Consider the following 13,971-nt stretch of genomic DNA (forward strand, 5'->3'; position numbering starts at 1 on the left):
ACAAAAACAAAACACAACAACGACAACAACAACACCCCCCCCCCCCCCAAAAAAAAATAAAAAATAACAAAATTATATTTTAAAAGTCACTTCTATTCTGTGAAACACTTTTACATTCATTAATCAGTTTGTCAAATAATAACGTGACTGAATATATTTTAAAGAGAGGACAACGGATTTTTTAAAAACATCTCTAAACAGGAATTTTATTTTAATTTTGGGTTGGTTTTTTTTGGGGGGGGGGGGGGGGGGAGGGGAATTTCAAAAAGTCATTTAGAGTTAACACTAACAAGGTACACTTGTGTGATTCATTTTGTGAGATGCTCGATTCCAGAGACCAAAGACAGCCAGATTCAAGGAAGTCACAGAATCTACGGAGCTACATGTATTCCTCTGATCGACTGAAGAGAAAATCTCATACAATTTGGATTTTCATTGATAGTGTCTCTACTTCAATTCGGAACAGCAAATGATACAGAGGGGAAGCTCAAAGGTTTTTATTGATTTACAATCTTGTTCCTCTTCTTATTTAAAATTTCCGGTAATATATATCATATTAGATTTTTTAAAGGACTTTCTCAAAGTCTGTTATGTTTTGTCTTCCATGGCGTGAGTTTTGAATTATTTTTTACCGTGGAGTAGGCCCCCCTTGTCCAAAAATAAATTACATTGGTTTTTTTTACATACGGCATTGTTGTCGCTACATGTGAATGTAACCTTTATATTCCAAGAATTATATTTAATCTGAAATATTAATTGGATTGACAATTCTAGGGATAATGTGAATATGATTCTCGATATTCCAATTAGAAAACAAGTTATACACTGATATATTAAGTATCATAGCCTACCATTTTACATCGATCTTTAAAAAGGTGCAATATGACCCAAGGGGCTGCATGGCTATAAAACTTTTTATTCTTCCATGGATGACATGATAAGAAAGTTGAGTTACCTGGATAATCCAAGGCATACTTCTCGAAGATATTGTCCCTTGGGATTAATGTTTGTAAATCTTTAAAGCATTGTTATTTTTTTTTAATTTATATACTTTATCAACGAATGGAATTTATTACGTAATGCTAATATTTAATTTTTGTATATGCGTTAACAAAACATTAGTGACACATCTGTATTATATTAGCTTCAAACATACATTTATCATTTTGTATTTCTTTTCACTGTATAGCTTGGATGTTTTTGATTGATTTATTCACCGTCACAAAATGTGAAATTATTTTACTCGTAAATGATTTATGAAACCAAAACTGCTTCTTAGGAAACTAAACCACACATTAAATACTTATCAATTCATAAATAATCAGTTAATTCGATACACAAAATTTTATTACACAAATGAAGTTAACATAAAAAGTTAATCTGTCAACTTTTAATATCATTACATTTTCTTTTCGTCTTGGCATTTCCTATTTCCTTCTCTCGAGATAAGCAGATTTTGAGAGAGAGAGAGAGAGAGAGAGAGAGAGAGAGAGAGAGAGAGAGAGAGAGAGAGAGAGCCTTCAGTCTTATTGAAAATAGCCTGGTAATACCGCTGCTCTTCGATACACAATACAATTGCATCGTACTATGTAATTAGAATTTTAATTAGACTGTCACGAACAGTTTTGTTATTTTCAAGTTATCGTAAAAAAACAGTCTCAAAAATGTATTAATTTAATTATCAAATATATACAAATAAAAAAAAACCAACTTTCGCAATTTCTATACCCGTCTTTAATTTTTTTTTAAACTAAATGACGGTTCTATTTTCTACACAATTGAAATTCACTTTGTCATTTCGGTTAACATACTTATATTAGGTTCTTGGAACTCGCAATTAATATGCCTTCATGTCACATCTTTGAAACGAAGAAAAATTTTTGCACGTAAAATGTTTCCAGCATAATTATCATTCAATCGATTTTTGATATGCTCGATCTATATACATGTAATGTTCATATATCTTTCACTAATTGATATTCATTACTTTTTTGGCGGATTTCAATATGTGACGTCACATCCTTTGACAGTGCGGTACAATGACTGATCGGTTTCCTCATGAAACAAAAATACATGTATAACAAAAACATTTGTCGCTTCAGCCTTGCAACCCTACAATCATATCTATTAAAGGAGTTTGGTAATTCCAAAGAAAGTTGATTTATGGAAAAACATTTTAGCTTTTAAATTCGGTTGGGGTTTTTTTTCTGAAGATTTTATCGGAAATAATGTTATGCATTGGAATCGATTATCCTTTAATCATTCAGATTTTTCAAAGCACGTCAATCTTATTGAGTTCTTTAAAGGTACAATTTTTAAATGATATGGTGCTTAAAATAATTAGGATAGGAAATTGATATTTACAAATGCATTATCTGTTCATAACAATGACACATTATTATTATTATTTCAAAGCAGTTTAATCAAAATTACATATTTCTTCTTCGCAGTTTCGTTTATGTAAAATGAAATAATCAAATACACTTGAACAATATCTCAGAGACTCCCCCATACTTTTGGCACACAAAATAGAAGCTCCATCTGAAATATTAAAAAGAATATAAAACATTATAAAAACGAACTGAAATAAAAAGATCTCTCTCTCTCTCTCTCTCATAGTATATAGAGAGATATATATATTTATATATATTTTTTTATAATGAAAAAATCATTCACATTTTACATATCTCCTTCTCCCCCCTAAATAAAAGATAAACTAATCAATATGAGTACAAAAGTTAAAAAAAACCAAAACAAAACAAAACAAAAGAAACAGTAATTTCACAGACATACATTATCGATTGATCCTTGGAATCCGTAGTCTGCCCTGTCACATCGACCTATACACAAAGGACTAAGTCGCTCTTCTACATTTCCTGTATTAAAGAGAGTAAACTATTCGGTTATATCCTTTTTAAAAATTTAAATAACAGAAATAACTTTTGGAAAGAAACCCAGCTGAATAGGCACATTTTTGTCTATATTTTTTACTTCTTTGTTTGCTCTATTTTTGCAAATTAGATTTCTATACGAAGTGTCACAACGAACTTGCTGATTGTCAAAACCTCAAGATTATTAACATCAACGTCGTGGTATACCAAAAAAAAAATTCGAAATCTTGCTGGTCATGTCACCGAAAAGGTATGACTCTGGTATAATGGATGAATCAGACGCATATTTTATGCATCTTTAAGTATACGCAAGGATACGAAAGGTTGTATCCAAATATGGGACTAAAAGTTGTGAAGTATTTTTTTTAGTATGTGACCATATCAATTGACACATTCTACTAGTTAAAAAGTAGGTCGCCAGGTTACTGGGTCGACAATAAACTATTTTCGAAGTTTGAAAAATATTGAATAAGCGATTTACTTTTTTTATCTCAAATAATTTTTGGGAGGGATGGATGCAACTCTAGTTTTGAGATATTTGTTCTTGGTTTGTTTATTAAAGATGAATTACCGATAAGAGGAACAACTTTCTTTTGTCCGTTCAAAATGGCTTTAAATTCACTTCCATCGTAAATCATAACCATATCGTTCCAATGAAACATCTGCAAATACAAAAAAAGATTAATAGATGCAGTGTATATACCTCACAGCGAACGAACCTGAATTGGTTCACTTTAACCACATATTTTGCGTTCATAAATAAAGCAGAACAAAATGCAAAATCCGGTATCTTGTCTTTTTATAGAAAAAGAGTTTGATGGATAAGAAAATCTGGAGGTGTTGAATAATGGAGTAGAAGGATCACTGAAATCCTAAGAGCATTAATTAGGGTTTGATATATGTCTTTTCAATGCCTGTCAAATCTTCAATTGAATATAAAATATTAATGGTATATATAATGACACACCTTGAAATGTATTTTGATGTCTGCAGTACCGTTACTGGTTGTAATTGACATGACAACCTCGCGAGATTTGGTGTCAATCATTGCTCCGTATGACATGGTGGTATTTTTCTTGCAGTTGCCTACAAGAAGTTGCTTTTGCTGATAAAAGTGCGTGGGTTTGAATCTCATCTTCAGCATCAGTTGGTTCCCGATATAACCCCCACTGAACCGCCACACACGCAGTTCGCCGTCGCCATTAAATATGGCGCTGTTATTTCGAAGCGAGACTCGGTTGACGGCGACTGTACTTTTGCCAGACATATCGCTGAAGTCGGAGTCAAACGTTAGATGTAGCTCTGGGGTGCAATCTGAAGGTGAAAAAACATACAATGAACTCTTTGTTGATTGCAGCAATCGCCAAAACGGATAATTAGAGTGATTTAGTATGAATTCTGAACTTTAGCAATCTGTCTTGACATAATTACAAAGATGATAGCTGTTGATTATCATGCAATTATTGTCTACGTAAAAATAGAACAAAACTATCTAATAGTATGCCCAACAACGTTTATAATTTTGTTGTGAACAGCTTTATATACAAATGAATTATACTTTTTATGCTTAAATTATGGAATGTCACATTTTGCATTACTAATAAAGAGACCAACAGAATAGAATACATTTCATTTCAAAGACAAATGTTTTTAAGCACTCTTTAGGGTTAATCTCATAATGAATCACCAAGCTTGTGAAAATCTATGTATATATAGAAATGGTTATTTTTGTAAGTAAAGTATTTAAGCTTTTTCCACATAATAATTAAGTATGTTCATAATATTACAAATGAACATTTATAATTACCGAATTGTTCTAAAACTGGAAACGATTTGGTACAGCCGCATGTTTCTGAAACAAAAATGGTTCCAGGTGGACAAGGTCGAATTTCTATTCGGGACATTAGACTCTCAACGTAAAACCTGGAATCGCCTGGATATATTTCTTTTGTACAGTTTTGATCTAGAATTTGCAGAAAAGATGTGTTAATACTAGAAATGATTACTTGTGCAATAGGAATTATCATATTTTTTTACATGCATATATGAAAAAAATATTTGTTTTACTAAAAAACAATAGAATATATTGCAAGAACATTATTTCTTTGATTTAGAAGTATAAAAGAAAGAAATCATTATTCTTCTCTTCTTAATCTTCTCATGCGCATACTTTTGCAAAGCATTGAAAGCAAAGATGATAAAGTTTTCTCAGCAGTTTAAAGGTCAAACACATTTTAAAACATATCAGGAAATATAACATCTTGGTACAAAATAATAATGATAAAATAAATTTATCCTACTTCTATTCTATTTTAATTTTCGGTCACTCGCTTTCAGTTATAAAGTTGTTATTGTATATTAATGATTAAATTTTCTTGCGTCTTTCAAATAGGAAAACCATTTTACGCCCAAATTTCTCCGAACAATCTATCAGCCAACTTGGTTTTTCAGGTTCAAGATTTCTTTGTGAAATAAGTATTTAGGGGAACAAATGACGATCCTGGTGACTTTGATTGATATTAGTATATGTGGTTAGTTTTAACTTGTTAGATAATTAAAATTGACGTCTCTGTACGAACTTGAACATAATAAAGGCACATCTGTTATTAGTTATTAATCTTTAATGCCATAGTTGGCATGAACCAATTTAAAGAAACTCACATTCATATTATTTGAATTAATTGCATTAATTTTGTGTAACGCATAAGGACGACCCAATTTTTAACTTTTGAGGAGTGATGTATAATATCCTCTTATAAACTTAATTCTGTAACTAAAATCTTGAATTATATTTGTAAATCAAAGTTTGGTATATTCTTATATTGGTTGGTAAAAATCTGAGAGAGAGAGAGAGAGAGAGAGAGAGAGAGAGAGAGAGAGCATGCATTTTACAGAAGGCTATACGAGTATATTAGATTAAACAGTAGTAGCAACGTATGACTTATTTACATTTTATTACTTTTAAATTACTAAATCATTTCATTTGCATTTGCTATTTCGATAGTTTTAGAAGTGCAGCTTTTATTTTTGATATCATTTATTATTAAGAAGTAGAACGGCTCTACTTATACTATGAACTCGCAATAACTCAGTTCGTTTTTTTTTTATTAAAGCTCCCAGCGCTAAATTAGCAGGAGATGCCAGTATCCAATGTACTTTGATGCTAGCATTAAGGTGGAATAACACACCTGGAAAAAGTCACTTAAATTAACTGTAAATTATTTGATTATGAAAGATATAATGATAAATAGACTATACATATGTCCAGTAAGCGAAAATGGGGATAAAAAATGAATATTTTAAAAAATCAATTCAGTAAGTAACAACAAAAGCCCCTGCGCGATTCGAACTCGGTATGTACTGATCACAAGCCCAACACTTTATCCAACTGGCCATGAGGTAAGTTATATTTTGCTATCGATAAAATCCTTTCAATAAAACAAAATGTCGCTTCGATCAGAGGTCAGCCATTTTATGACGATGCGTTATTCCACCTTAATTCAAACCTATACATTGTCGGTTGATTTGTTATTTCAAATATATAAATTACAATTACATATTGCTGTGGGTTGGGTATGTAAGGACAATAATCTTTAGGTATCCCATGAGTCACCTTTTAAGCTCGCAAAGCACGCCATAGTTAATTTTTAAAAGAATAAATAATAGCGTATTCATTAAATCAACAAAAACTTCGTTTTTGCAGCATATCTTATAAGTAAATATACAAGAAACTATATGACTTTGTGGGTAAACTATTTGTACATTTGTTTTAGAAATCAAAATCAGCAAGTTGATAGACTTTTATCATAAAACTTTACAAATATATAAACAAATACCAGAATAGACAATTTAGGCCAACTTTTGCAAGAGCTTTGCCTTTAAAGCCATCATCAACGCATTCAGTAATAGTTTTTCAACTAGTTTTAAACATAACATGCGGCTTTCAATTGGAAACTTGCATATATACGAGGGTCAATAAAAATACGAAGACAATGTGGCTGTCTATCATATATTTTTCATGAAAGCCATACTTAACAGATTAATTTGTTTTAGTCCATTTGATGAAACGGTATTTTTGTTACCCCTTTTTAAAAACATGTTTTGTCACCACGGCGCACGGTAACGTTCAAAACATGACGTCAAGATTAATCACGCACAGTTTATAAATATACCCCATCTTTATGTCACGCTTAGTCTCTTGTACATTTCTCCTTACAAATTAAAATGACACTGAACCACTAAACATCTTATTTGCACACATTTGTTTTAGAATTATAAGTTAGTTCTTCAAAGTTTTCATTTTCTAACCATGTATCTCTTAGTTTACAGTAAGGGTAACCCTGAACGTCGGTTGACGTTACTTATATTTGGACCAAATATTTACAGATATTCTACTCTCTTTCGGACAGTTTGATATTCAAAATACAAATACCACGTGCACCACACCCACAAAATTTATTACAGCTAAACACAGACTTGCAAATAATTGTTGACTTAAATTTTGCACCATTGAGCATTTTCACAGCCTGTATCGGCTTTTTATGATATTTTTCACAATATGGTATAAACTGCGAATAAAAAAATATTTTTATCTCCTAATTACGACATAATTAAATCGTAATTACGAGATAAAACATATTTTTAGATATAGGACTATACGTCCTTCGTAAATTGGAGTTTCAAATGTTTTGTCTATCTATTAAAAACAAAAACATTTTTTTAGATTGTATATCTTTGTAGCTCCGTGGAAATCGTAGATCGAATGACAAGTATTTTGTCCTCATAAATTGCAATGAATGTTCCCAATATTGCTGATTTTTTCATGGTTTTTTAATTTTGTAAACATCATAAAAAATATGTCTTTTAAGATTCGACTTATTTGAGACCTATGTCAAAAGGTTATGAGGAAATATTGGTAAATTATCCGTAAATCATAGTTCCTTTTTTGGTTAAAAAATACAAGTGATTAAACGAATCCCAAACGTTTCTTTTGTGACCTCGTGTTATAAGGTTTACTATTGAAACGATGAAATCAAAACTCTTAAGCCAAGATCTAAATATAGTATAAGCCATACACAAGACCTTGGGGTTACTTATTCATACAACGTATGACTAACGTATTTTCGAGAGACAAAATATTCCAAAACTTTCAAAAATAGACGAATTCTATACATTAGCCCCATTTTATCCTATTACGCAAGAGAGATTGGTTTACCTGAACTGAAGAGCTAATTCAATAAAGGGCTACTAAAAGGTTTGAATTATATATCTTGTTTATAAGTGCAATTTTAATGATTTATAATTCTAGTAATTGTCGTAAGCATTATACGTTTGTTTTAAAGTGAGCAATGATTCATATTATAAAAATGACTGCATTGAAGATAAATATATTTTAGTATTTTTTAACCAAATTATTTTTTTTTTTCGTATTCGCAATGCAAATTTTGCTTAAATTCTTTTCATGCGGAAAAGCGTAACTCCACATGCACCTAATGAAAAGGGCAATCAAGTATTGGTTGTATTAGTCTTCTTGTCTGTATGTTAAATATTCAAGGAAAAAAAAATACTTGAAAAACATTCCAATCCAGTGGGTTGAATCAACTCGGAGGAGAACTAGCATAAGTTTTCTTTTATTTTCTTATCCTTGATATATTTTCCATAATATATCAAGTTCAAATAAATAAGTTCAATAAGTATATAACATGACAATTCAAAATAACATTTTCAACAACAAAAAAACAACAACAAAAGATACCAATTTTAAAGCGAGTGACCGATATCTTTCTATAACATGTCGATAAAGTAAAAAAAAATTAGTTATTTTTTTTACTTATCGTGAAAGTAGGTTGTAGTTTTATAATACGAAAAATAAAGGTAGAGGCAATTAAAAATTACCCCTAAAATTAAATTCCACATGTCTTTGATTTTGGCGATATGGAGGCAGAGGAAGGTTTTGCGAGTAATTTTCGGACTCCTCATCCCATGGAGATGGCCGATACGACGGCAGAGAAGCTGCCGGGCGATAGAAATGTACGTTTGTCTCCGGGTGGTAGTACCCTTCAGCATTGTTTTGGGGCAATGCTGGAGCCAACGGTGAATTCTTTATATTTCTAGCTCGTGGTGCTGCATCATTATCCAACGAAATTCCCAACAGCGCCAAAAAGTTTGGCGGAAAAGTTTGTGAGTTTCTCGTGGTAAGTTGTTCAGAATCAAACATGGCTGGTTGCGTGGATGATTCTGTGATGGACGGAATGAGTTGGTCGTATTTTTGTTCGGTCAAATAAAATGGCTGTTTGTGCCGTCTGCTAGACGTTGTGACTGGAGTCGTGGGAGTCATCATGTCTGTAGTCTGGTGATCATTCCTGTACGGAGCATAAAGAGACCCCGCAGAAAACAGTTTAGAACCATCAAAAGAATAAGGCGATTTTGTAGTTTCTAAGGGCCTTGAATTAGGATTCATAAGTCTTTGAAAATGTTCTTTATACGAAATGGAATTCACACCATTTTCGATATAGAACTCATTTGATGGACTGTATAGATTACTGGTTATTTGAGGTTTCTCATGAACAATTTTACTTGGACTGAGCCCGTTTTGTGACAAACGACCACCTTTAATGTCATATTTCATGGAAGACGATTGAAGAATATTCCCAATAGAGAAAACATTACTGTCCATGGTTCCACTTAAGGTAAAAACAGGTCGTCGACCGGATGAAAGGTTGTCGGTAAATACTGAACGATCAGCATTTGGATTGTGTTTACTGTGGTCTAATAATTTATAGTCTGTCCTGGCAGTGGTAGTTTCGTCCTTTTCAGGTAAAATACTATTTCTGTAAACTGGATTTTTTTGGGTCAATACATTTTTTGGCAATTTGCTTTCTAATGAATGATTGTTTTGAGTTGGAAGAGATTTTCTCTCATTTCGATTCTTACTGGGGGTTTCTGTGGTATATATGACATTGCTGTCCTGTTGTACAAAAGAAGGAGTAGTGTAACTGATCGTGGTCGCCTCTTTCTTTTGTTGTTTATATGTTTTTGAATGCGGAGATGTTCTTTCTTTTACAACTCGTGTATTAGACCTCGCAATGTTTCTTGAAGCAGTTTTGTTTTGAGTCTGTCTATAGGAATCATCGTTGCTACTTTCTTTATGTGTGATCATATGGCTTTGTCTTCGCCTAACTGCATACTGTTGCTTTATCTTATTATATGGTTCCTTTTTCTCTGTCTTTTTCATTCTTAAATCTATACGTTTGTTACTTGTTAATAAAGTGTTTGATTTGGAGTATTTTCTGGATGATTGATCTGGATTTTTACGGCTGCCTCCTCCTAATTTCTTTAAAAAGTCTTTGAAATCTTTTACGCCTTTTGCCATCCAATGCAACGATGTTTTGTCATCCAGGGGCTTGTCTGTCTTTGATGTCCATGGTTTTTCCTTAGGAAACGTTTTAATCATAGGTGTTGATGTTTGCACCCATATTTCATTGTTGATTATGATTCCCGATACTTTTTTATTTGTATTTGGAGTTGATGAGACAAAATCTGAAATGCAACAAGAACAGATTTTAAAATTGTTAAAAGCAAAAGAGCAAACTAGATTTATGCTGACATGTAAATCCAGTTTCTATTATATTCCAAGGTTGAAAGGTGTTTTCTTGTTTATACTTGTAATTTCCAATTTGTAAATGTGGATAAATGATATAATAAACAATCAAAGTAAAACAATCACCACTTTCAAATGGTTCTTTCTGAGTAAACGATAATACTAAATAAACTTGAAGGTAAAGCAAATCACAACCGTTGTGGTTTAAGTTACAGCTAAAAAAATCACGCTTTATTCATTAATTGTGAAGATGATTTCTGATAATTGCATATTGCTTATTCAGGTTCGCTTATTTTCAAAACCACGTAGGTCAAAGTTCTAATAATATTTATTCTGATAGCTTGTAAAATGTCATGTTAAATTGATATACCAGTATCCAACTTCCATGTTATTCAAGAACCGGGAAGATTTCAACAAATCAATAATCTTATTTGCATTTTCAGGTTGAATACTAAAACAATTTTTTAAATCTAGACTTTTTCATGTTAACTAGTTGAAGAAATTTGATCACACGCCTGTCTTTTAACCGCAAAATAGGTCCTCAGGAATTAACATTTAGTAGCAAATACATACATTCATGCAATTCGAGGAAGATTGTAAGCGCTGTAAGCATGTAATTACCATATTGGGTTTTGTCTTTAGAATCTTTCATATCCAGCAATGAGTAACTGATGAAGTAAGGCCTCATGGCCGGCTGTTTTTCGACCATTTCTCTCAATAACGGAACTTCAATCTGCAACCCCTTCTCATTTGTTTGAGAAGACCCATCTTTTTTAATAAAGAACCGTTGTTTTCCATCTTTGTAGGAATGTACAGTGACAATAGAATTCTGCAACCTTGTTTGCGATTCAGGTTGTGGCAAAGAGGTTGTTTCATAGATTTGTGACCCTGAAAAGATATAAAAAGAATGCTCTAAATACGATATTCATGATTACAATACAAATGATGTCTACACATAACAAAGCATGTTTAGAACACACACATATGTTTAACTTTTTCACAGTTTTCTACTCAACGTGACTGGAGTTCAGAGTTTGTTAATTTAAATATGTATTCAATTCTTGTAAGATTAAATTTACGCAGGTAATTCAACCAGGAAAATGCGTTGAAGTCATTTGTCGGCCATTAAATTCAATTATTTACCCTGCATGTTAGACGCTAATTGACATTTTTAATTTAATTACCAACGTTATGTTTGTGTTAAAGACAAATGAACTCTGTGGGTAAACTTTTTTCATATATAAGAAACATTATACATAATCTGATGATTAATCTATTTCTGATTAAAAAATAATAAATGAAAATATATGATAGACCATGAATTACGATGTTCAAAGTCTTTGTTCACTTACCCCGACAAACGGAATTGTAAATATCTTTGGACAATCGGTAAAGGTCACTGAAATTGTTTATTCTATGAATTGGATTTGCAAACGTTCGTAGGTCTCTGAGATCACTTTCCTGGACCCCTTGCCCCACTCCGACAGGGAGAACTGTTACTCCCGCTTTTCTTAAGTACCCCACTTCTCGCATCACAGCGTGTCTATTATGCAATTTGTCACTTATTATCACAATTGCTATCTGTTTACTTCCATCACGAAAGTTTTTCGAAAACTCTTTTCGAACTTCAGTTAAAGCACGGAAAAGCAATGGTTGTCCTCCTCCTTGCTTTAATTGAGTAACTTCATTCACAAATTGATTGTTTTCTATATTTGGGACTATGCTTATTTTGCTGGTCACTTGGGATCCATATAGAATGACTCCAAACCTTACGTGGTTTGGCGATACATTGTACTGTGTAGGTATCGATGCCACGAAAGTGACTTCATGGAGAAAGTCGACTGTGGATACGTTCTCTGAACCGTCTATAACAAACATCACATCAGCAACTTCACTACAACCTACAAACAATGGAAAGATTACACATAATAATTTTGATGACGAGAAAAAGATTCAGTAAAAGACTTAATCTAAACCTGTTCACTGAATCGATTAATAAATACATAAAGATTCAGTAAAATATTAAAGCCGTTCACTGAATTGATTTAAAAATACAGAAGATGCAAAGATTCAGTGAAATAACTTTTCAATATTTTTTCTAACAATCAGCTTTTATTTCATAAAACTGTTGATAAGATAGAAATTGCTCACTCACCTAAACACATTGAAGCCAATGAAAACCAATAAATAGGTATAAACTTCATGTTTTATTTTTGGATTTATCATCTCATATCACAGTTGCATATCTGCATCGACATCATCTTCATGGAGCTTTTCTACAACCATTTTCAAGTTTAACAAAATATCACAGTTATAATTCATTGACTTGCTGTGCATGTACAAAACAAATAAGAAGTCCAACCCAGCTGTGAGATCTGCACAGCTTGACAAACGCTATCACAATACGTTCTAACTCTAAATAACGACACTGGTAACTCCAGCCCTTATTTGCATGCACACTGTCAAACACAATCCAGACCTGTGGTAACTGTTTTATTATGCGGAGGGTTATTTGAATACCTCCAAGTCTATATCAGCCTTGATTTATTAACTCTCTCTTTCGGTGACAGCCAAAATAAGTTTTATGATCCCCAAGAAACCACCAATTAAAAACTCATTGTTACAATTCTTATGTGAAGAGAGGCAAAGGTGGGGGAATGAATTATTACGAAGAAAAACTAACGCCTTCAGCATAGCTGAATCCAGTCTCTGTTAAGTTCTGTGATATTATTTTGATTGTAGATAAACACTAATGATATGGTAAGATGAGCTGCTTACATTATTTTGTGGATTTACATGTAATCTTGGTAGACTTCAGGATTTTGTCAGAACTGACATTTATTATGGAAACATTTTAAAGAAAATAACAATGATATTCTTTCATCAACCAATAAATGGGCTTAAGTATCCTAATAATAATAATTCTATTATTATAAAACTATTAAATTTCACGAAGATGTTCATTTTCCTCGAATATATTAATTAATTTTTCTCTAGAATCATATGTTTATCAACGTGATATAAGTAACAATGTTTTATCAAGCTGATAAAGATTATCTCCTGTTTCAGTCAAACAAATTATTAAATACTCAGTAACATCGATATCATTGCTCATCATATCTATGTACTTAGTTTGTCTGATAGATTATTAAAATTGCATCAATTTTACATTTTTCTAACCTAAATCAAATTCATCAAGGAATCAACCCATTCTTCAACGAACTACATGGTCAAGATGAACATTTTCGTTTCAGACGATAAGCTAAAAATGATTAACAGTTTACGAGGAAATACCAACGGTCGACCGGTGATAGCCATAGGTCACCTAGGTAACAGGGGTGACCTAAAACGAAGTTATGTAATAATACATAGCAAAATTTGACTTAATTGCTTTACAATTCTTGAAATGGTTATCTTTGTTTAAAGAAGAAACTGGCATTAATTTATTTTAGATTTTTTTTCTATCAAATATTCTTTGAA

The 13,971-nt window shown here is 32.0% G+C and overlaps 1 protein-coding gene across 1 annotated transcript; it reads right to left on the reverse strand.

Annotated features, from left to right (window-relative positions):
* Positions 1–2,417: 2,417 nt before the first annotated feature.
* On the reverse strand, positions 2,418–13,224 carry LOC128187680 (uncharacterized). Its single transcript, XM_052858100.1, has 9 exons — positions 12,647–13,224; positions 11,844–12,392; positions 11,113–11,379; positions 8,787–10,430; positions 4,699–4,854; positions 3,859–4,205; positions 3,463–3,553; positions 2,794–2,876; positions 2,418–2,541 (listed from the first exon to the last, which is right to left on the reverse strand). Exons 1-9 carry the CDS (start codon positions 12,693–12,695, stop codon positions 2,497–2,499), a joined length of 3,231 nt encoding a protein of 1,076 aa, XP_052714060.1. The 5' UTR covers positions 12,696–13,224; the 3' UTR covers positions 2,418–2,496.
* Positions 13,225–13,971: the final 747 nt, after the last annotated feature.

Source organism: Crassostrea angulata, chromosome 6 (genome assembly GCF_025612915.1).
Source record: "Crassostrea angulata isolate pt1a10 chromosome 6, ASM2561291v2, whole genome shotgun sequence".
Classification (NCBI taxonomy): Eukaryota; Metazoa; Mollusca; class Bivalvia; order Ostreida; family Ostreidae; genus Magallana; species Magallana angulata.